The following is a 19,465-nucleotide window of genomic DNA, read 5'->3' as shown; positions in this document are numbered from 1 at the left end:
TTCTGTATAAGCATGTGAATCGTGACTGTGTACGCATAGCCTCATTGGCGTGTTAGTAAGGTGGCTAGTATAGTGAGGGTATTATGCGCGGTACAGGGATGTCAGATCTACGAGAAGCACAGCGCGTCGCGGGCGATGTATGCGCCTCTTGTGCGACGCGTCTGGTCACGGGGTCGAGTGACCCCCACCCCTCTCTACGAAAATGACCAGATGCTATAGCAGTGGTTCTCCGCCGACACCTGTCAACGCTGTAACTTTTGATCGAGACTGCGAGACACGGCGAGAACAGTTGGGAAGCTGGAGACCGGTTGCCTCATACGGCCGTCCTCCCCCGTCAAAGAGGTCGTGTTTGTGGCCTGCCTACGGGAGACAAAAGCGGTCGCGCGGTGAACGGTGTTTCCTGTGGGCGAGCTCCAGCCCTAGCCCTCCTCCTCACGCGGCGCGCGTTTAACGAGTACGTTCGGTCGACGGGTCGCAAACGCACGAACCTCACTACGCGGCCTGATCGCACTCGTCTTCGCGGCGCGGATCTCTACACCACGCGATTCATAGGGCCTACAGAGACCATGCCAAGAGAGCTGCAGTGGCTTCGTCCAGCTGGGGTGTCTGACGTCTTGAGGGAATCTCGCAGTGATTGTCCCTCTGAGCGCCGTTTCAAGTATATACAGCACGGATACATGCATTGCCACTCAGCTACAGGACACCGACGTTGGCGCACTGCGAGGTGGAGACTAGGCTCGTACATCGTTCCGACATTCTGTATTGTGTTGAATGCCATGTGAGCTTCTAATTTGTGGCAGACATAGAGATGACATACGATCGTAATTCCTGCAGGTCATGCACGACGCTGAGCCATCGATCGAGCGCGCTTAATACGTACTCCTTCTTTGGCCAACACTTCAGCCCTGAGATGTACCTGTGATGATCAGCGCAGGTCACTCACTATGTCGTGCTGGTAATATACTGTTAGGCCTGCGGTGAAGAAGAGCCACATGGATGCAAAGATGAGGAGACACATGGTTAACGTTGGGTTACAACGCAACTCGGGGGCCGCAGCTGCGGTCGCTCGATGGACACCTGCTCGTCTTTGCTCCGCCTGTTTTTGAGCGCCTTGATTGCTCGGCTGGTCAGCCCGGCGGGTACCCGCTCTAGCCACGGTGGAGGAGGGCCCCGTATTCGTTCCGCGCGACTTATATCGATTCGGCGCCACGGTTTTGGCGGAAGTGGTGGCGGAGTCAGATTGGGCTGATGCTCAGGCAATCGGCGTGAGACGATGAGAGGTAAACAAATACAAGGCGACGCACGTTCGACAGGCTGCTCAACGGCATATGTGTTGCGCACTAAGCACTGCGGTCAATTGGGCCGAACCGAGATCGTTGCCACCAAAAGAAGGCATCACGCACCAGGCAGTGGAGCCTGCCAGAATTTGATGACTTTGGACACAGAGCCAGTCGCTATCAACCTGTGCGAGCCGCTGTAATATGCCTATGAAAGCAGTTGGTGGTTGGTAAGGGTAAGCTGCGTCGTATATCCTGTCAATCTGTGAAGCCTACCAATGCAAGCACTCCATCATCCCCTGTGGCACATGAGGGATAAGTTATGCTCGAGCGCTCCACAACGATAAAGGGAGTGAGAATGGCGCACCGTGCAGCACCCTCTGCATTTCCAGGGTTGTGCCGGCGTCGAAAATACTCACCCGACCATTTAGGCCGCCGGTGAGAAGACCCAGATCATCGTGCACGAAAATCGCAGGGAGCGCGGGCGGTGCATCGCTAGCCTTGAAATTACGCAGAAGCCGGCGTGCGCGGATGTCGTACAATTCAAATCCACCATATGCATTGCAAACGGCCATGTGTCGACCGTCCTGAGACAGGGAAGCTCGACCACTGCTTGGCCGGTTATGATTCCAGCCAAAGCAGTCTTATACGGTGTTGTACTTACGCGCAACCTCGACGTAATTTCATCCTCCACATAATGGACGTGGACTTGACATCCCAACAGCTGGGCGGTGGGCGAAATTCAGCGCATTGATTTCACAAGCGATCATGCTTACGCACATTATGCCATACTCCGCATAGGCCACTATCAAAGAGCCCTCCTGCCCGCTGAAATGGACAGAGTAAGGGTTCACAGGATCCTGCGGTATCGATTCCAACCCAGCGCCGCCGCCGGCGATGATGTCGCCCTGCCTCTGAAGGTCGACTTCAACTTGATTTGGCGATGGTATGCGGCACAGAAATCGCCAGCGGCCTTCAAGTTGTGTTTGTTAGATCGCATGGTCGCGGAACAGCCGGGGCGGCGTACGCGGGGTCAACTCGTTCCAGATTATGATTTGGTGTCCCGCACATGCTGCCAAGTAGTCGTGGTGCACATCGAACGTTATGTCCCTCACCGCAGCCTGGGATTGCAGAGGAATCGCTGCGCCTTGAGGAATCTCCTGCCCTCGAGCCATCAGCTCAGCATGATTTAGGGCTGCTTTTAGACGCAAAAGACGCACCGCAGAAACGTCCAATACTACGAGTTTTCCCTCCGCGTACCCCACGAATAACTTGGCCGTGTGTTTGGGGTGCCAGCAGATTGAAGTTATAGGGGAGGTGCCGACCAGCTTTCGTACTTCTGTCCCGGAGTGACAGCTTACGACGAAGAGGATATGGTCGTCTCCGCCGCTGGCCAGATAATCGCCCCTTGGCGAAAAGGACAGAACATTGATGGAAGAGGAGTGGCCAGTGAAGCTGAACACAGGTGAATACGACATTCCGCGCAGGTGCGGACGGGCAAAGAAGCTGAACAGACCCATCCTGCGGCGTTGGGGCGCTTAAAGCGAACGTCCGCTTGCATTGTTTGTGAACACAAAAGCGAAGCCATCTCTATTGATGGCCGCATGCAGATGCAGAACGAAGAGACCGCGTCGGAGACAATGCTGGGACAATAATAAGAGACCGCGTCGGAGACAATGCTGGGACAATAATAAGAGACCGCGTCGGAGACAATGCTGGGACAATAATACAGCCCATTCCGACTCACTCGTGAAAAGATACAGGGCCCGTCGGACGTTTCCCGATCTTCGATGGTATAATTTCTCATTCCGGACATGTTGACTTATCTTTTGAGGCAAGTGCTCTAATAACCGTTTCTTAGGGCTTCAGGAACAACCCTTGCACCGCCTTGTACGTCGGCATGGGTAGCCTTCTGTCAGTGGCTCTCTGGATCCAGGAGGAGACGTTGCAGAGGAGGAGGAGGAGGAGGGGATTCCATATAGTCCTCACGTTTGCGCGCCATGAGGCTCGCCACGCGTGACAGAGGTACTAAGGATTGCCCCGCGCGGCTACAAGCAGCGCAATCGACGCAGCTATGCATCCTGCGATCATCCGATCGTTCATCGGATGATCAGTTACTGCGCGAATCTCATGCATTGTTCGAACGTTGGGAGCTCTGTTACATGTACACGGCCGACGTGCCATTGTTCGGTCCCGTATTTCAGAGTTTCAACCCTGAGGTCTTTGGGCAATATTGTCATCCGCCCCTCATCGACATCCGAGTCCGTCAACATGCGCCTCATCCGCACTGTCCATACGTTGTTAGAGGGACTGTTGGTTCTTGTCGCTGCCGTAGCCTTCACGTCGACCTGGACCCGGGCCAGCCCGGACCTCGGGAAGCTCACCAAACACACGATGAAGATGCCGTCGGAATACATCCGCGAGGTGTCGACTCGTGTCCAAGCCGCCCTCGTACCCATCTTCAGCCAACACGCGCCAGATCTCCGGGCTGCGTTGACCTTCCTTCTCGACTCGCAGAGGTCGGGCATGGGCGACACCCTCGGGGATGTCGGTACAACGTCCTCGTTGGTGCTCAAGTTGGCTGAGGCTCGCATCGCTGCTGAAGACTTGATCTCGCTAATCGAGAGCAGCTCGCTCGAACATCGTGAAGAAATGCAATTTCTGCTACTGAAGTTTGCCGACGACGCGAGGGACACGATTCGCGCCCTTCAACAGTTGTCTGCTCGACTGCAAAGCGGCGGCGATCGGTGAGTGGTTCGATTTTGCCTAGAAATCCCATTCAGTTCTAACCCATAGGCTGGCGCCAGTGTTGCGGTAACGCTTGACTCCGCGCGGCGGCTACTGTCCCCGTCCCTCCACGACTCCAACTCAGCTACGTACCATCAGTCGCCGACAAATGACGACAGGACGACGCGCGCGTACGAATATGCCCTGACCACGATAGAAGGGGTCCTGCGTTCGTTGGTTCTATCTGCAGAAACCGCCTTCGCGAGCCTAGAGGCGCTGGATGCCCGTCTGCTGGCGATTGGTGAAGCAAGTGCCCTGGAAGGTTTAGCCATCCGTCATGCGAGAGAGGACGTACTGTACAGTTTATGGACCTACCTTGGAGGCAACCGGGAACAGCTCAACCACTTTGACCGCGACGCAGTGGTCCTGAATAGTGTCAGCGACTACAAGAAGCTGTCCCTCACCTACATCCAATCCGTTTCTCGCGCGCTAGAGGCGATGCAAGCTGGTTTAGATGAGACACGCCGCATTGCGTCGGGAGCGCTGCTCATAGAGCAACCGACGCCGCAATCTGCGTTGATTATCATTGCCAAAGGCTATGGCAGATTGAAGGGCGAAGCTTGGCCTGAGGGAGTTGTGGTTTGAATTGTCAAGGTATGTTGGATAGCACTGAGTCCATATGCACGCGCTGACGCGACCGTGCGTACCTAGGGCCGCATTTTGCGTTGGTTGATATTCAGATTGTCGACTCTGCGCTTGAGCTTAATCCTGCTGGCTTCCGACTCGGAGACGGACGATGTTCTCCATGCGGGGCCGGTGTCCGCGGGTACAAAGCTTGTCGCCTCGCAAGTCATAGTACTCAATTGTCTCGTCACGGACCCCGGTGGGCTTAGGTCGCGTTGGCCTGTAGGAAAGCTTTTGATGAATATACGTCAAGGGTGTCGGTTTGAGCAAATGGGCGACTCGGATAGCAACAATTCCGACGCCCTTCGGGCGTCGCCGGATATTATGATTGCGACTTGTAGCCCTTGATATCGATGCGGATATGGACACCTCAGACGAAGCCTTCGACGACGACACGAGGCGCATGCGCAAGCACGGCTTGCACGCCGCGATGGACATGCGCGGACATGCGCGGCGGGCGCGCAAGCGCGAGAAGCAGGGGAGCAAGGAGGTCGGCGCACTACTAGTCCTGAAGATGGAGCGCGGCGTTGCCCCCGGCCAGGGTGCGATGCGCTCCATCGTGCAGCTTGTCGGGAAAATGGTGCTGCGCCGCCAAGACACGTTCCGGCCGCACATGGGGCTCGGCGCGCCCTCGCCCTCTATTGCGCCTTCTACGATGCTCGGCTCAAGCGCGAGCGCGAGGAATGCCTGCTGGCCGCGGTAGCCGCAGTAGAAGAGCCACTCCATTCCCTCCTTGCTGTTCTCGAAGCATTACGACTCGAGGCTTCTCGAGGCCGCGACGGCAGCGGCAGAGACGGCGCCTTGGGAGTGACCGGTCGCATCTTGGAGCTTCTCGCGCATCTCGCCGGGGTCGATACGCGCGACGCGGCGAGTGATCAGGTATTGGGTGAGCTGCGCGAGCCCGATGGGGGGTAGTGATGCGGGGGCGGACACGAGGTGCGCAATAGGGGGGCGCAGCGCAGCACCAGCCACCTAAGAGATGGCACCCAGGCCATGCTTATAGTAGGTGGAAGACGCGAGACCGCGGACGAGAGGGCGAAGTACCTCCGAAGCGAGGAGGAAAGGCGAGACCAAGGCGTGTGCGTGTCGTAACGCGATTGCAGCTCGTCGAAGTAGACCTCGTTCGTACCCTGTCCACCAAACAATCTCGTCTTCGGAGGCGGGCGCAGTACCTGAGGGCGAAGGAACTGCGAGGGCAGCCGGGCGCGTTCTGGGAGCGCCGGGATGGGGGTGTGACTTCTGGCAGCCGCGTTGCTGGTGCACGCAACGCATTGGCGAGGGTCAGCTGCAGTGCGGGGTCGTCACTCGCCCCGGGGAGGGCAGAGCAATGCCCCAGACCGCTGCAGGCAGGCTCGATGCCGCAGCTGACTGCGCGCGAGCATTGCGCGCGGCGGGCGACCTCGCGAGGGTGCGAGGACAAGGTGAGGATGCGCGGGCAGGCAGCAAGGGTGCGGGGAAAGGCGAGGGTGCGGGAGAATCGAGCGGCGCAGTAGAAGTCGAACGAGGCAGCAGAACGTGTGGCTTCGGCGGCGCGCGAGCGAGGTGGGCGCCGCCACAGGGCCCCGCCCGGAGGGTGCACGCACGCTGGGGGTTCTCGTCGAAGGCGGCCTCGATGTCCTCGGCTGCCCACGAAATCCTACCAACATATGAGCCACAGTTCCTCGTTGGGCGACCTTAACGTACCCTCTTATACCTGCTCGACGCTTCGGGGAACGGCGATGCTCAGCGACCACGGGCCAGACGAGACACGAAAAGAGTAGAGTATGTTATGTCTAATATGCTTTTTACTCTTTTTTAACTCTATTTAATATCACGCTTTGACTACTGTACACTCAGTACTTAAGTCGAGAAGAATATTACAGTGCTTTGCATAGTGGTTGTCACTTCCGCGCGCGACGCGCCCGGGCGTCTCCCTGGCTCCCCGCGCCACACACCCCGCGGCCGACACCGGCAAGACTACACTAGTACTCAGCTTGTCCGACATGCTCGGTATCCTGCATATTGAGCCGGTTCATCTCCATACTTCGTGCTGTGAGAGCAGACGGAGTGTCCTGAATACGAGGTCTTGAATGAGTAGAAATAAAGCATTGGGATGGCCTACACACTACGCAGCTAACGGGACTGATCAATCCCGGTGGCGCCTTGGGGCTGGTCAAAGGGGACCAAACAAGTTTGCGTCGCGCGCGTGTGACAACCACTACTTATGCAAGACACTGTAAGCACATTCGTGCTGTCGCTTTTTGTGAACGGTGACGCGACGCGAGTGCGAGCGAGCCACGGAGGAGACATCCGAAACCGAATGATACTATCATTTTGAAGGCTTATTTGTAGTTACTCATCCGCGTAATACTTAAGAGCCAAGCGGGAGAAACACTTCAGCTCCAGAGAAATGAGAGTTGTGCAGAGGTGTTGGTAAGTGTGGACGCAATGTCGGCAGAGCATTCGGAGCTGGCTGCGAGACAGATGTCTCAAGGGTGTTTGCGACGGGCTCCGGTGGCAGTTGCGGTCTTCCACGTAAGTACAACATGCATGCTATGCTATCTGTACTTAGAAAAGAGGAGGCGACTAAGTGGCCTTTGCAGTGCGTCTTCGTACACAGCACTATTGGCAAGCATTCATTGATTGCATGATAGCCTCTAGCCCATAGCGGAGCAGGGGTTTCCGCTAGTCATTGTTACACAGTAATGTATCGGACATCTAGACCGTGCACATAAGCAAGTAATTGCTCCGACGCACGGCGAGGGCCCCTCACCTCGGCCACGATGCGCAGAATGATGAGCAGGCGGAAGAATCAAGCCATGAGGCCCTGATAAGGCCCTGTATGAGCACCCTGTACTGTTATGACGACATAAACTCACTAGTAGCTCTGCCTCGGCGTCATGTTGCCGCTCTTTCTTTCTCTTGCTGCCATACACAATGAAGGTCTCTCGAGTGACCCAGCTGGGTTCGCCATCCGCCTTGACGTGGAGGCGCCGATTTCTGTACCGAGGATGTGGTACTCCTACCTGCGCTGCTTCCCACTGTCCCTGCGTGCCACATAGCCACATGCGCGACTTCTTCGTGCGTGTGTCAACGTGGATGAAAAGGTCTCCTTGGGATGCTTCGAGAGACGCCGGTGGCTGATCGACGGCGAAAGGCAAGTCCACTTTGTACCAGATCGTCTGGCCCTCTTCGCGGCCTTTGCGGAAATTTGAGCAGTTCCGGTAAAGCTCCCAGTCTCTGATGGCAGCAAGACGGGCCTCGGCGGGAGGCTGACCATTGGCACCGCGCGAGGCATGTCTCCCGTTTCCCTTGTTCCGAGCGGCCAACGTCGTTGCGTCAGGCGGTTCTAACGCCGAGACTGGCCTCGACGAACCGAGGGTGGGAGTGCATAGCCGCGCGACGGTCAACCCGACGGGCGGGGCCGACGAGGGTCGTGCGCGTGCAAGAGAGATCAGTTCGGTAGGGTATGCTCGCATGGTAAGGCCCCGAGCACCGCTTGCAGGCATATTATGTCGACCTTCTGCGTCAGGGTTGCGCTCTCGTCGCATGGGAAGGTTACCCCTATCTGCTGCCTGAAGACTATTCGGCACCGACACTTGGCTTTGCCCGGAAGAAGTGTCGTCAACAGAGACATCGGGTGCAGCGACAACCGGTGAGGGGAAGGTTCTGGTAATAGTAGGAGGTAGTGGGACCGCCGGGGAAAGCCCACGAGGAGAAGTTGCAACCCTTTGTGTCGAAAGCGACGTCTCTGGACAAGCGGCTCCCAATTGACTGTAAGAATAGGGCAAGTGAGGCTGGTCGACTTCAAGTTGCACTTCCTAAGCATCGATGGACATGAGAAAAGCACGACGAGCACCCGAACAGCAATGCTAGACCTGCTTACATTTGCGTGCGACTCGGCGAGAAAAGATGATACGGGCACGAGGTCCGTGGAAATGGACGACGCGCTGAGGCAATCATCATCGGCGCAAAGACTAGAGTCGGTGTCATCGTCGCATCCTTCACCTTGAACGTGAAAGCCGGCCCCATCTGCTGTGGCGAATACGTGAGGACAGCGGCCCTCGATCAGGCATTCGTCTACGTACCGACAGGGCGGAGTAAGGGAAATCTATGGCGGGTAGTGGGTATCGTGGTCGCGCGCCCAGGACGTTCGTCTGCAAACCTGGGCCCTGTCATGAAGGTGCGACCGGCAGGTGCGTGCTGTGAAACGTGCGCTTCATTACGCAGCAATTGAGAGAGCGGTGTTCGTAGTACTGGAGGTGCTGACGTTGGAGCCGAATCCACAGCACATCTGCTCGGCACGACCTCTGCACGAGCGTGCAACGTAAGATATGCGGAGTATGCGTGCTTCATGTGGGCTTACCCAAAGCCTCTTTCTCCACAACCATAGGCCCTTCGTAAACGTCCTCAGATGTTTCGCTGGATGGCAAGCCCCACGTCAGCGCACTACTACCAAGAGAGCACCATTAACGGCGATGCTCACCTGCGCGGACTGCCACGATCGCTCGCTGCTCGAGACAGAAAGCCGCTGGAAGTGATGACCTGACAGCGGGCAAGTTAGAAGATGATCACTGAACGGCTCATGTTCTTACCTCCCACTGCCTTCCTTCGCCTGCGCTCGTGTTCTCCAACAGGGCTGAGATGTCAGAGGACGATGACGGTAGTATGTGCCATGTACCAGTTCGATGGAGCTCTGAGGGCATATTTTAGGACTTGAGACGACAGACAGAGCGATTCAACGACCACAACCCGAGCCCAGATGAGTAGCACAGGCCTAAGCTACCACAGTCACTGTTGTGATACGATGGGATGCAGGGTTGAGCGCTTGAGCGTCGAGCTTTGAAAGTCAACGACGTACATTAGCTGCAGACCAGGTTTCGGCGACAACGATCACAACGGGCAACGCTGAGTCAGCGGAGCGCGTAACGGCCCGGCTTGTGGTTAACTCTCACTCGATCACATGAGGAAATGCGTCGCGCGTCGCGCGACGCGCGAGACGCATACAGCGCGAACGGGCGCGTCGCGTGTGCATTGTTCATCCCTGCATCTTAGCCTCTTCAATTCAAACGACACCTTATACCCTGGAGGCCTGACAGATCTCCACACCCGCATATGTTACGCAGCCGCATGACTGTACAGTATCGTCTGATAGTATGCATCTGGGATCTCAAGAGACCGAAGTAAACCATACTCGCCTGCTACCCGCGGTACAACATCAGCGATGTTCAGGTGTGTTCAGTGAGGCCGTCTTTTTTGAGCGAAAGGTCCTTTGAATTTCGACAGCGAATGCTCCGTCCCGTCCTGTGAGTGGGCATCAGTGGATGTTCCAGTGTTTCTGTAGTAGGCCCATACAGCACACGGAAAACGTTGTACGTCGTACCATCCTATATGCTCACATGTAACTTACCCGCCTACTTCCCCGGCGATTCTCTCACCCACTCTCGCCGACTCCCTGATCCGCGTCCTCGCTCGCCGGTCCGTGCAACTCACTATCTGCGCATCCTCCCTCCCGCCTGCCTGCCGCCCATCAATTCAGAGCCCCCGCACGCCCGCTCGCTGTCCATCCTCTTGCTCACCTACCCATACATCCATTTACCACCCGTTTACACATACTTCCGTTTGCACGCACACCACCGAAGTCACTAGTTCTCGCTCGTACACCTGTCCGTCCGCTCGTGTCCGCCGAACTGCTTGTTTGATAGTTGACTCTTCGGGGGCACGAGCGTCGTGCAGGTCCCAAACCATAATAACGGGTGACCTGTCATCTTCAGCCGCTGCAATGAGACGTGTAGCCTGCAATACTGTCAGCAGGTGCAGGATAAAATACATTGTCTGGATGCCATGCGACGTCACTCGTACCACGCCTACTGCCCATGGCCATCCCGCCGCCAAATTCTTGCACACCACCTCCCTCCGCCGCCGCCGCACATGAGGCTGCAACTTCTCGCTTGCCTGAAAGGTCCCAGACGACGGCGTAATCGGTGCTACTGCCGCGAGAGCATACTGGACGCGGGGATTCCATGCGAGGGCGGTAATTTCGTCCTGCTTTCAAGTCCACTGAAATCGTCATTGCATTAACTCCAGTAATGTTCAGCAAGTATACCGAAAATTCTGATCGGTTGCGTTGAGCGGCGCACCGTATAATGAGCGATCAGTCGATGACAGACCATCAGCGTATGTAACAGAACTAAATCTACCTAGGACCTACTACTACGCAAGAGTCTGGGGTCGCCTGCGGGATGTTGCTGCGCCTAAACGCGCCGAGCGCCCTCGATGCCAGTGCTGGCTTGAACTACAGGGATGTAACTATAGTCGAGGGGATTCTTGCGAATCCACGCAATTTCCCAAGCATCAAGCCTCGGTGAACGCGCTCTCTGTAAGTGTGCCGACAGCACAAGGACCGGGCTGGGGAAAAAGGGGCCCGAATCTAGTCTAAGGTACATGTCGTCATGCTTTCTCGCGTGTGGATGTCCATGTCTAGGAATTTGATCAAACTCCAGCGGCCGTGTGTAATTATAAAATAGACGACTTACTCGTTCCGAACATGTTCTCGCAGGTCATGATACTTCTCGTCTGTGAGGCGGCCCTCCAAGCAGTAAGCGCATTCCCAGTAACAGTTCGTGAGTTCGTGTGATCGACGCGACTCTCGTCTACGTGAGAACTCTAGCGACTTCACCCTTGTGACGAGGTCTCCACGAACGAGGATCCAATCCGGGGCGTCCGTGGACAAACAGTTTTGTCTATGTTCGGAGAGTGAATGCGCAACCTGCGTAAGTGTTAAAAAGCCAGCACTAGCTGCGGAATGTAAAACACGACGCACCGCTGCACTCCAGTTCATGACCAACAGCCTTCTGCCAGGCACACTACACGCGGCACAGGCAATTCGCACGTCTAAGCGGTCGAGGGCTGCACGAGACGTTGTCAGCGGATCAACACCGCATGCCTCCACCACTCTTCTCGCCTTCGCTCCTTGGAAACGAAGGCCAGAGATCGACCACGAACGACGGCCGCGATAATGCACGAGGACAGCGTTATCACAAGCATCCTCGTCAAGAGTAAGGGGAAAGTCCCCGTCTATGATGGGCCTGGCGCCGGCTGCTCGCCGCCATTCCGGCTGCTCGTAATATTGACAAGGGTGAGACAGGGCTGCATCTCCATGCAAGATGGCGCGGCAGGTCTGGCACTCAAATATGGATAGGGCCAGAACAAGTCCGCTGGGTGATTGAAGGCGTTTGGAACGGCGCGAAGAGGGGCGTGGGGGAGGTGTCCTGTCTGCGTCCATGAGTTGTTCCAGCTCACCGCGAGGACCAGAGGCCCAGGTTGACAAGAGACCGGGAAGACGCTTCGCGAATGACCCGGCCGAGACACGATCGCCATAGCAGAGGTCCACCAGCGATCTGATCTCAGGCATGGCCGCAAGATCGACGGCTTGAGGAATGGTGATGTCTGCTGATATATGAGGACGAACGCGTACCAGTGCATCGTCCAAAGCTCTGAGGCGCCGAAGACATCCCTCTCGGTTCAGATAATGCAAGCGGAGGGCTCTTCTTTTTTCCATGAGCTTGCAGAAACACATTCTTAGCTTGGACCAGCCTGAAGTACAGTATCAGTTCGCGTGCAAAGCGATGCGATAATGTTGAGAACACGAACAGACATCCGTCATCTCTTCCGGGATATCGGCCATAGGATCTTCGAGTAACTTTTGGTAGCCGATTCCGAGGAACAACACCTCATTATCGTAGCCAAGCTGGGATAGGCGCCGCGCGATGCTGTTGAGAACGCTTGAATACTGATCCCCATTCCAATGAGGGCGACGAATGCTCACTCGCGCGCTCGGCTGCGCTTCATATCTTGAATACAATGGTCCTTGTGGACCACCCAAGCGGACCACCCGGGCTTTGACTGTGACAGTAATAGGTGGGCATCAGCTGAAGAGTGTTGCATGTGATGTCAAGTTGATCGCTCACTCGCGTCACCTCCTGTACAAGCCGTGAAAACTGACTCACAACGGCTGCTGTGCAACCTGATGCAGAGAGAGCTGATGTGAGATGAACGAGATCCCCGTTGGCGACCCGGCCTCCGTCTGTAAAGTTGGCTTTTTAGCGCCGTCTCAACGCAAAAGTATACTACGACCTACTCGCTATCCCAGGGAGGAAACCAGCTGAGGGGATCCATTCAGGCGTCACCGCCCTGTAGGTGTGTATTCAACGATACCCATTATACAGGTAGATCTGCGAGAACCGATGAGACAGGTCAATTCATGCATTCCGTATACATACCGCTGTGCGAGACAAGCATCGCAGTAGCGAGCCCTGAACTCCCAAACCACGTGCTTGTAGCCTATATCCTCTGCGAAGCACGACATGCAGTGTGACTCGAGAACCAAGCTGGCATATTGTTGTGGGGTAAGGAACGGTGGGCGGGGCGGAAGGGGCGGGTAGATCCACGTAGACGCCTCCCCCATACGCTTTGAAACAGTGCACTCCTCAGGTGAGCTTTGATCGATCGGCAGGTGCGGCCCAACTGGAGGAGATCGAGCGGTGAAAGATATGAACATGTCTGGTGATATTGCAAGTCAGCGTTGCCTGTGAAGAGTGGAGGGTACCGACCTCAAGACGAAGTTCCATGGGTAGAACTATGAAAGGGTCTACTGGTGGGCGGTTTAGTCTGTGGGGGTTCAAAAGTGCAGATTTTGCCTTCGGCACGACAGCTGTCGACAGGTTGGCTCCACTAAAAGGCTGTGACGGGCTGGCGTGCGAAGCACGATTGGGCTTCTTACGGGATAGCGATAGCGGCAACATCTGCCTGAGGAAATGAGATGAAGGAACGAGAGTCTAAGAGCGGCTAGCCAGAGCCGGAGCGATGAAGAGGAATGCGCTGAAGTGGTGGTTGCTACTATGCGCGGCTTTATACGCGAGTTACCAAGCCAGTACCAAGCCCGGACTGTGCCAATCCAGATTGAGAACAATGCTGCGTTCGTCCGAATGCAAGGCTCTGACCCTTTTGTGATACTTCTGAACAAAAGAACAATAGCAGCTTGCCGGCGCCAGCGTGGGCGCGCATTGTACGGTTAAAGTCACGCCGCTGCGTCCTCGCCCTACTAATACTTAGTATGTCACCCTATGCCTGCGAGTTACATAACGCCGGTCGCCCTCAAAGTGAGGCCTTGAGTCGGTGAGAGCTGCACCACTCGTCATGCATGCCCTATGTGGAATCTGTCACAGCCGCTTGCTGCAGGACAGCACTAGATTCTCCCAGGTATACATGTCAAAGCACTGTGGTACGCAGTCAGGTTCGGCGTCACGCCGCCACAGATAGTACTTGGTCGCTCACAGACTCACACCTTGAAGGCCACGTATACTGCCGCTTTTGCCTCTCCGTCACTTTACACGAAGGGCTGGGAGCATCCTTCTGCCCCATCAATCGCTGTGGGGCGCCTCTTGATATGGCTATCTGTTTGAGGCTCTACCTCGCCGATTGCTTGGCGGAAGACGAGACGGATAGGTATCTTCAGCAGTCTGTGGAACGGCAAGTCTTCATAGTGCTTTCATTCAGTGGCCGCCCGTTGACGCTACCAATAGAGAGGATGCTGTGGTCAAACACGCTCGTAAGCTAGACCACCTCCGCGGGAAAGTGCGGATCTCAGAACGGGACCAAGAGAACTTGGCTCGCGAAGCAGAGCATTATGCCCTGCTACAACGCACGTTCCTCCAGCAACTCTTGGCGCTCGGGGATCAGCGTCAATCCGATAACAAGTGCATCAAGCAGCTGGAAGAGGGGTTGGCCCGTTTACGTACCCAGCGTCAACAGCTTGAACACACGGTAAAGGCAGGAAGAGCCGTATGTCTCATCACACGCTACATTGCTAGAACTCGCTGACTATATGGGATTAGGGCTGATTTTTGCATACTTCTGCTCGATCCAGGCTCCTTCTACCTGCCGTCCATAGTGTTCTCGCCCTACGCTCGTACTTATAGGGGGGTACGGTTGCCCGATAGTCCGGGGCCGACCGTTTCGTGCCTACTCGCTCGGATTCGAATGTACAAGTCTGGAGGATGTCTACATCGCCTTTCTGAATACACTGAGGGCAAGATTGACCAGGCATTCTGAAGCGCACAGAATATTGTTATACGGGCGGTGTCTTTACTTCTCAGGCTATGCCAGTGGTCACGGCTTGATTTGGAACGGCCCACCGTGCCAGCTCTAGACTCGGACAGCGATACAAGCGGAGTAACTGATCTGAGCGAAGTCAACCGCCATACACAGTGGTGCTTTCGCATCTATTCGTGGCTGTGACACGCGAGCCTGTAATAGTATGCCTTTCTCGGATGCTGCAGACCTTCGTGTACATGGACACAATCGAGATGGGGTGAAAAGACCGTTGATGTGAGGCTCGAGCTCGGACAAGTTTTGAGAGAAGCAGTCAGCGTCACTACGAAAGAGACATTGAGCCGGCACTCGGAGGCACTGTCTGAGACGCTTACCTTCGCCGTCGTGGTTGCAAGGAAGCCGTAGACTTCCATGTTCGTGTTCACCTCACGCGTGAGATCCTTCGACCACTGACCTGGGCCTCAATCAAGCGGTCACAGTGGACGGTGGTAGGAAACGCGGCCGCGTGTCCATGCCCGCCGACACGAATCGCATAATAGCCATCTATGCGGGGACATATGGGATCGAGCCGGGGCCGAGGTATTCGCGTACGCTTAGAGGGCATCACCTGAGCGGTAGCATCTGGCACGCAACTCGCTGCGGAGAGGATGAGCGGAGCAACGCGTAGCCGTGTCACAAACACGTACGTCAGGGACCAGTCACTGTACTCCGGTGGTAGTGTCTTGTCGTCTTCGGAGCGTAGAGCGGGGGCAACCGGTAGTGACCGCGAAGATTGAGGATGTGACAGCCAAGATCAAGGAGCTCGTGGTCGTCCAGATGCAGTCGATGGACTCCTGACGTCGACTCGGGAATCCAGTCCGGCGAGCTTACTGTCGGTCAGAAATCTATTCGACGCGGAGGCAGCTGCTTTCGTGCGGGTGGTGGCAGTTGATGTGGTGACCCGCGTGAGGACGACTGGTTTTGCGTTCTCCGGGGCAGTCGCAGTGGTCGGCGGGGGTTTCGCTCGGGTAGTAGCGCACATGGGCCGGTTGACTGCATTCTCGTCCCTGTAGACGGTCAGACGGGTCGCCCGCGCTACACGCCGGGATTGTATGTTGGATGTCATGCGAATGATGTAGTCTGCTCCAGGCTGGATGGATGAAAGTGGAATGAGTAGGTTTCGGTACGAGGTCATCATTAAGAAGAGCTCAAATATGATCATCACCGCGCGGGCGCCACTACGCGTCGTTCATGGAGATGCGTCAACGGGCACATCAACGGCGTACACACGGCGGACACGAGCAACTCGATTTCCACAACCCGCAGAACTGCCGCAGCCTGTACATGCGTTAGAGGAGGTGGAGGAGGAGGTGGAGGAAGTGGAGGACGTGCTTGAAGATGATGCGATGGCCGTCAACTCCGTCCCTGAACGATTCGTGGCCGCTCGCGTCTCTGCGGCAGCTACACCATCTGCCATTCCCATCCCGTGCCATTAAAGATCCAGGGGGGATAAATATCTGCAGGGGAACTACTTCAGAGTACGTACAGGCCCAGCGGCCCGGGGGTCAGATATTACGCTCGGGAAAACGTGCGATCCCAGCTGCGATGCGGGAAACACGGCCTAGATGGTACTGATCCCTCTCAGCTGATGTGAGCTCTGACACCATGCGTCCATCGAGCTCCCGGTATTGAAACATGGTGCCGCCGGTCCAAAAGACAGCGGAGCCACGCCGTGCCCCTTCTGTCACCAGAGGGGTGTTGTAGTGAGTGAACGCGGCTGATGGTATCAGTAGGGGCACGCCAGGACCGACCTCAACCTCGCAATCCAGATCTGCAAGGCCAACGCGACAATCCGCCGCCGGGTCAAACTGTCCGAATGGGACAATGCAACAGAGCCCGGGGCCCAGATTGGTACAATCGAGGTGTCTTTCACAGACTACGTCTCCAAACGTTGAGAGCAAAGGACGCGAAGGGATGGAAAAGAGCCTCTATATGTGCATCGCCGCGAAGTGCGTAGTCAAGAGTTTGTGCGTAATACTCGTGGAGCTGGGGGAAAATTCGACGAAAGACGCCTACACCCACATGAGGACGTCGAGACAACAGGCAAGGGAGAAGCAGCTCACCAGCAACCAGCCGGATGACAGGCGCCAACAGTTGGGCAAGCTCGTGAGCGACATCAACATGGTCGCAGAGCTTCGCAACCGAATTCTCGTACCTCAAGATCCTCGGACATGTCTACGTGGTCGAGGATGCGGAAGACTTGGCCCTGATTGTTCGCGATGTGACGCGCTACGGGGGTGCACACAAACCGGCGGTACGTGGATCTCGGTCGAGACTGGTTTGCTGGTGACTGTGATTCATCAGGCGGGGTGTACACAAGTTGACAACGGGCGGACTGAGAAGTGACGAGAAGGCGGTCGATAAAACCATGTACAACCTCGGTTTCAAAGTCAACTGCATAATCTGCTGACTACATCTGGGAGGCTCGCCTCACCACGTAAGACAGCGTGCACGATTGTGTTCCGGGCCCGGGGCCGGCGAGCAGTGCACACAGCTGAACGCCTATACCCCTGGTAAGATGCTAGTAGGCGACGCAATGATTTGCTACGTACTATCGCCTGCGAGCGACGATGGTACCGGTGTTGAGAGACAGACCCAGAGGAGACAAAGTTGGTTCTTCAAGATCTTTAAGAGAGGTGCGTGGCTTTTGGAAATCCGATTTAACACTATTGAATGTGTTAATACTATTTAAAGATGTCAGTACTGTATCGGGCCGGGATCTCGGCCGGACGTGGTACTCGGTCAGTCGACTGCCGTAGGCTCACCTCCCAGTCTTACCACAAATTACGCCTACCAGTCGACTCTCACAATCCTCCTCTACCTCCTGGTATAAATTCCTTGTGATTAACTTTAGGAATGAGCCCACGGTGGTCGACTGACCGAGTACCTTGTCCGGCCGAGATCCCGGCCCGATACAGTATACGTCGAGGCTACTGGGCGCTGAGAGCTTTATGGGATTTGAGAACGAGATTAAGCGCGCAGAAGCGTAGAGCTTAAGCTTGTACCCATTGCGCTTTACGTGAAATTGTACTTAACTAGCCGATGCCCGTGCTCCGCTACGGGTATGCGCTTTCGATTGCATATATCTCTGTCAGATAAATTATTTACGGTTTTGAGCGCATGGCGGGGCGAGTGCTAAAAAATCGTGACTGTTCTATGTAATTTGCAAGCGTAGGCCCCGACTTCTGTAAGAGACTAATAATAGTTGAAAGGCCACTCAGCCGCCTCCCTTCGGGAGTCGGCTTCGTGGCCCCGTGCCAGTCTGCGACATATGTATTATGAATACCTACTGTTCGGGAGATACTAAATGTATCTTGACGCATGGGACCTCGGACAGTAGTAATGGAGCACGCATACACGCAGCACACCCATGTCCATGACCGAGTCTCGCTGAGTTGGCACGCAAGACGGAAACTTCCAGTCAGTCATTGTCCGCCTCCTGAGGTTTGCTCTACGTACCATGTTCGCCCTCCTCGCCCTCCTTTCACTTGCCCAAGTCCTCGTCACTGCGCCAGGGCTCGCCAAGCCATCTTTGTCGTGCTGTTTTTCACCGAGGTTCTGGCCTCGCGCAGTCGCCGGTCGCCCTGTGCCACCCTTTTCTCTGGGTTGTCCACCGTATGTTGCTCGCTGTCCTGCTGGTCTGCGTCCTCCCACCCCAGGTCGACGACTTGAATGCCGTGCGAGTCTAGGTCATGATGAAATATTCAGTCGTTGTCTGCTGGCCCTCCCTGCTCGTAGCTACGCCCGCGCCCGTAGTCCGCTCGTCGGCTGTGCTTCACGCGGGGGCTTTACCCTGCATACTCGCCGAGCAGTTTCCCTCGCCCTCGCCGTGCGTGTGGTGGCCCGCTCTTGTACTGTGTACCCGCTCGCCTGCCTGCGTGCGCGTTCGTCAGCCGTGTCCGCGTGCAATGGGTGTTCTCCCAGCGCACTCGTGGTCGACGTATGCGCTGTCACCTGTTCGCCCGCCGGCTCTCTCGCTCATCCACTCACCTGCTTGCCCATCCGATTGCCAGTCCACACCTGCTCGCCCGTCCACTGGCTCGCCCGCCTTCCCGCTCCCTCTGCGCGCGTTCGTCGGCCGTGTCTGCGTGCTGGGCATTCACCCGGCGTGCTCGCGGTCGGCGTGTGTGTCGCGCTTCATGTCGCCACGGCGACTGCGCCTTGTGCCTACCCATTCCCCCCTCCATCCGGCTCCTTCGCTCATGCACCCGCCGTCCATTCGTCAACCGTGTTTACGTGCTGGGGATTTTCTCAGCGCCCTCACGGTCGGCGTGTGCCGCTCGCTAGCTCGCTCGTCCACCCGCCGCCCGCTTGTCAGCCATGCCTACATGCTCGCAGTCGTCATGCGTCGTGCTGCACGTCACCGCGTCCTGTGCCTGCAGTTAGCTTGCTCGCTCGCATGTGTCGACACTTACGGCGCCCGTCTCCGCTGCGCTCGGTACACTCCTGTCACTTGTTGTTTTCTGCGCCTTACCGCTGCCCTGGTCCGCGCCCTCCTATGCCAGAGTGAGAAATGAACATGAGGGTCGCGCGCGAGCCTGAGTCTAAGGGGTATTGAGGAGGAGGAGGAGGAGGAGGAGGAGGAAGGATGAAGTACAGTATTCAGTTGCGCGAGCTCGGAGCGCTTGAGAGGCTCGGGCAGCGCT

The 19,465-nt window shown here is 56.3% G+C and overlaps 5 protein-coding genes across 5 annotated transcripts; 2 read left to right on the top strand and 3 right to left on the bottom strand.

Annotated features, from left to right (window-relative positions):
• Window positions 1-786: 786 nt before the first annotated feature.
• Window positions 787-1,852, bottom strand: B0H18DRAFT_950740 (uncharacterized protein; the record flags this gene model as incomplete). Its single annotated transcript, XM_048041975.1, has 6 exons — window positions 787-828; window positions 881-916; window positions 944-1,245; window positions 1,305-1,340; window positions 1,404-1,485; window positions 1,697-1,852. 6 exons carry the CDS (start codon window positions 1,850-1,852, stop codon window positions 787-789), a joined length of 654 nt encoding a protein of 217 aa, XP_047899834.1.
• Window positions 1,853-3,548: 1,696 nt separating this feature from the next.
• B0H18DRAFT_1164807 (uncharacterized protein) lies at window positions 3,549-5,391 on the top strand (the record flags this gene model as incomplete). Its single annotated transcript, XM_048035837.1, has 5 exons — window positions 3,549-4,024; window positions 4,085-4,579; window positions 4,617-4,658; window positions 4,745-4,887; window positions 5,030-5,391. 5 exons carry the CDS (start codon window positions 3,549-3,551, stop codon window positions 5,389-5,391), a joined length of 1,518 nt encoding a protein of 505 aa, XP_047899833.1.
• A 47-nt stretch (window positions 5,392-5,438) lies between these two features.
• Window positions 5,439-9,373, bottom strand: B0H18DRAFT_1113852 (uncharacterized protein; the record flags this gene model as incomplete). The annotated part of the gene is made up of 10 exons (XM_048033034.1): window positions 5,439-5,660; window positions 5,711-5,942; window positions 6,058-6,324; window positions 6,372-6,391; window positions 7,547-8,488; window positions 8,554-8,702; window positions 8,756-8,977; window positions 9,034-9,089; window positions 9,154-9,212; window positions 9,263-9,373. The coding sequence occupies 10 exons, from the start codon at window positions 9,371-9,373 to the stop codon at window positions 5,439-5,441; spliced, it is 2,280 nt and encodes a 759-aa protein (XP_047899832.1).
• Window positions 9,374-16,324: 6,951 nt separating this feature from the next.
• On the bottom strand, window positions 16,325-16,699 carry B0H18DRAFT_868479 (uncharacterized protein; the record flags this gene model as incomplete). The annotated part of the gene is made up of 1 exon (XM_048039946.1): window positions 16,325-16,699. A coding segment is annotated over one exon (375 nt), but the record flags the coding sequence as incomplete, so codon positions are not given.
• Window positions 16,700-16,751: 52 nt separating this feature from the next.
• Window positions 16,752-17,578, top strand: B0H18DRAFT_950738 (uncharacterized protein; the record flags this gene model as incomplete). The annotated part of the gene is made up of 5 exons (XM_048041974.1): window positions 16,752-16,925; window positions 16,951-17,073; window positions 17,140-17,208; window positions 17,266-17,455; window positions 17,514-17,578. 5 exons carry the CDS (start codon window positions 16,752-16,754, stop codon window positions 17,576-17,578), a joined length of 621 nt encoding a protein of 206 aa, XP_047899830.1.
• Between the last annotated feature and the right edge of the window lie 1,887 nt (window positions 17,579-19,465).

The sequence above is a fragment of the Fomitopsis serialis genome, assembly GCF_022376445.1.
Source record: "Fomitopsis serialis strain Sig1Antser10 chromosome Unknown B0H18scaffold_3, whole genome shotgun sequence".
Taxonomy (NCBI): Eukaryota; Fungi; Basidiomycota; class Agaricomycetes; order Polyporales; family Fomitopsidaceae; genus Fomitopsis; species Fomitopsis serialis.
The sequence above is the reverse complement of the archived record's forward strand: the minus strand, read 5'-3'. Positions and strand labels throughout refer to the sequence as shown.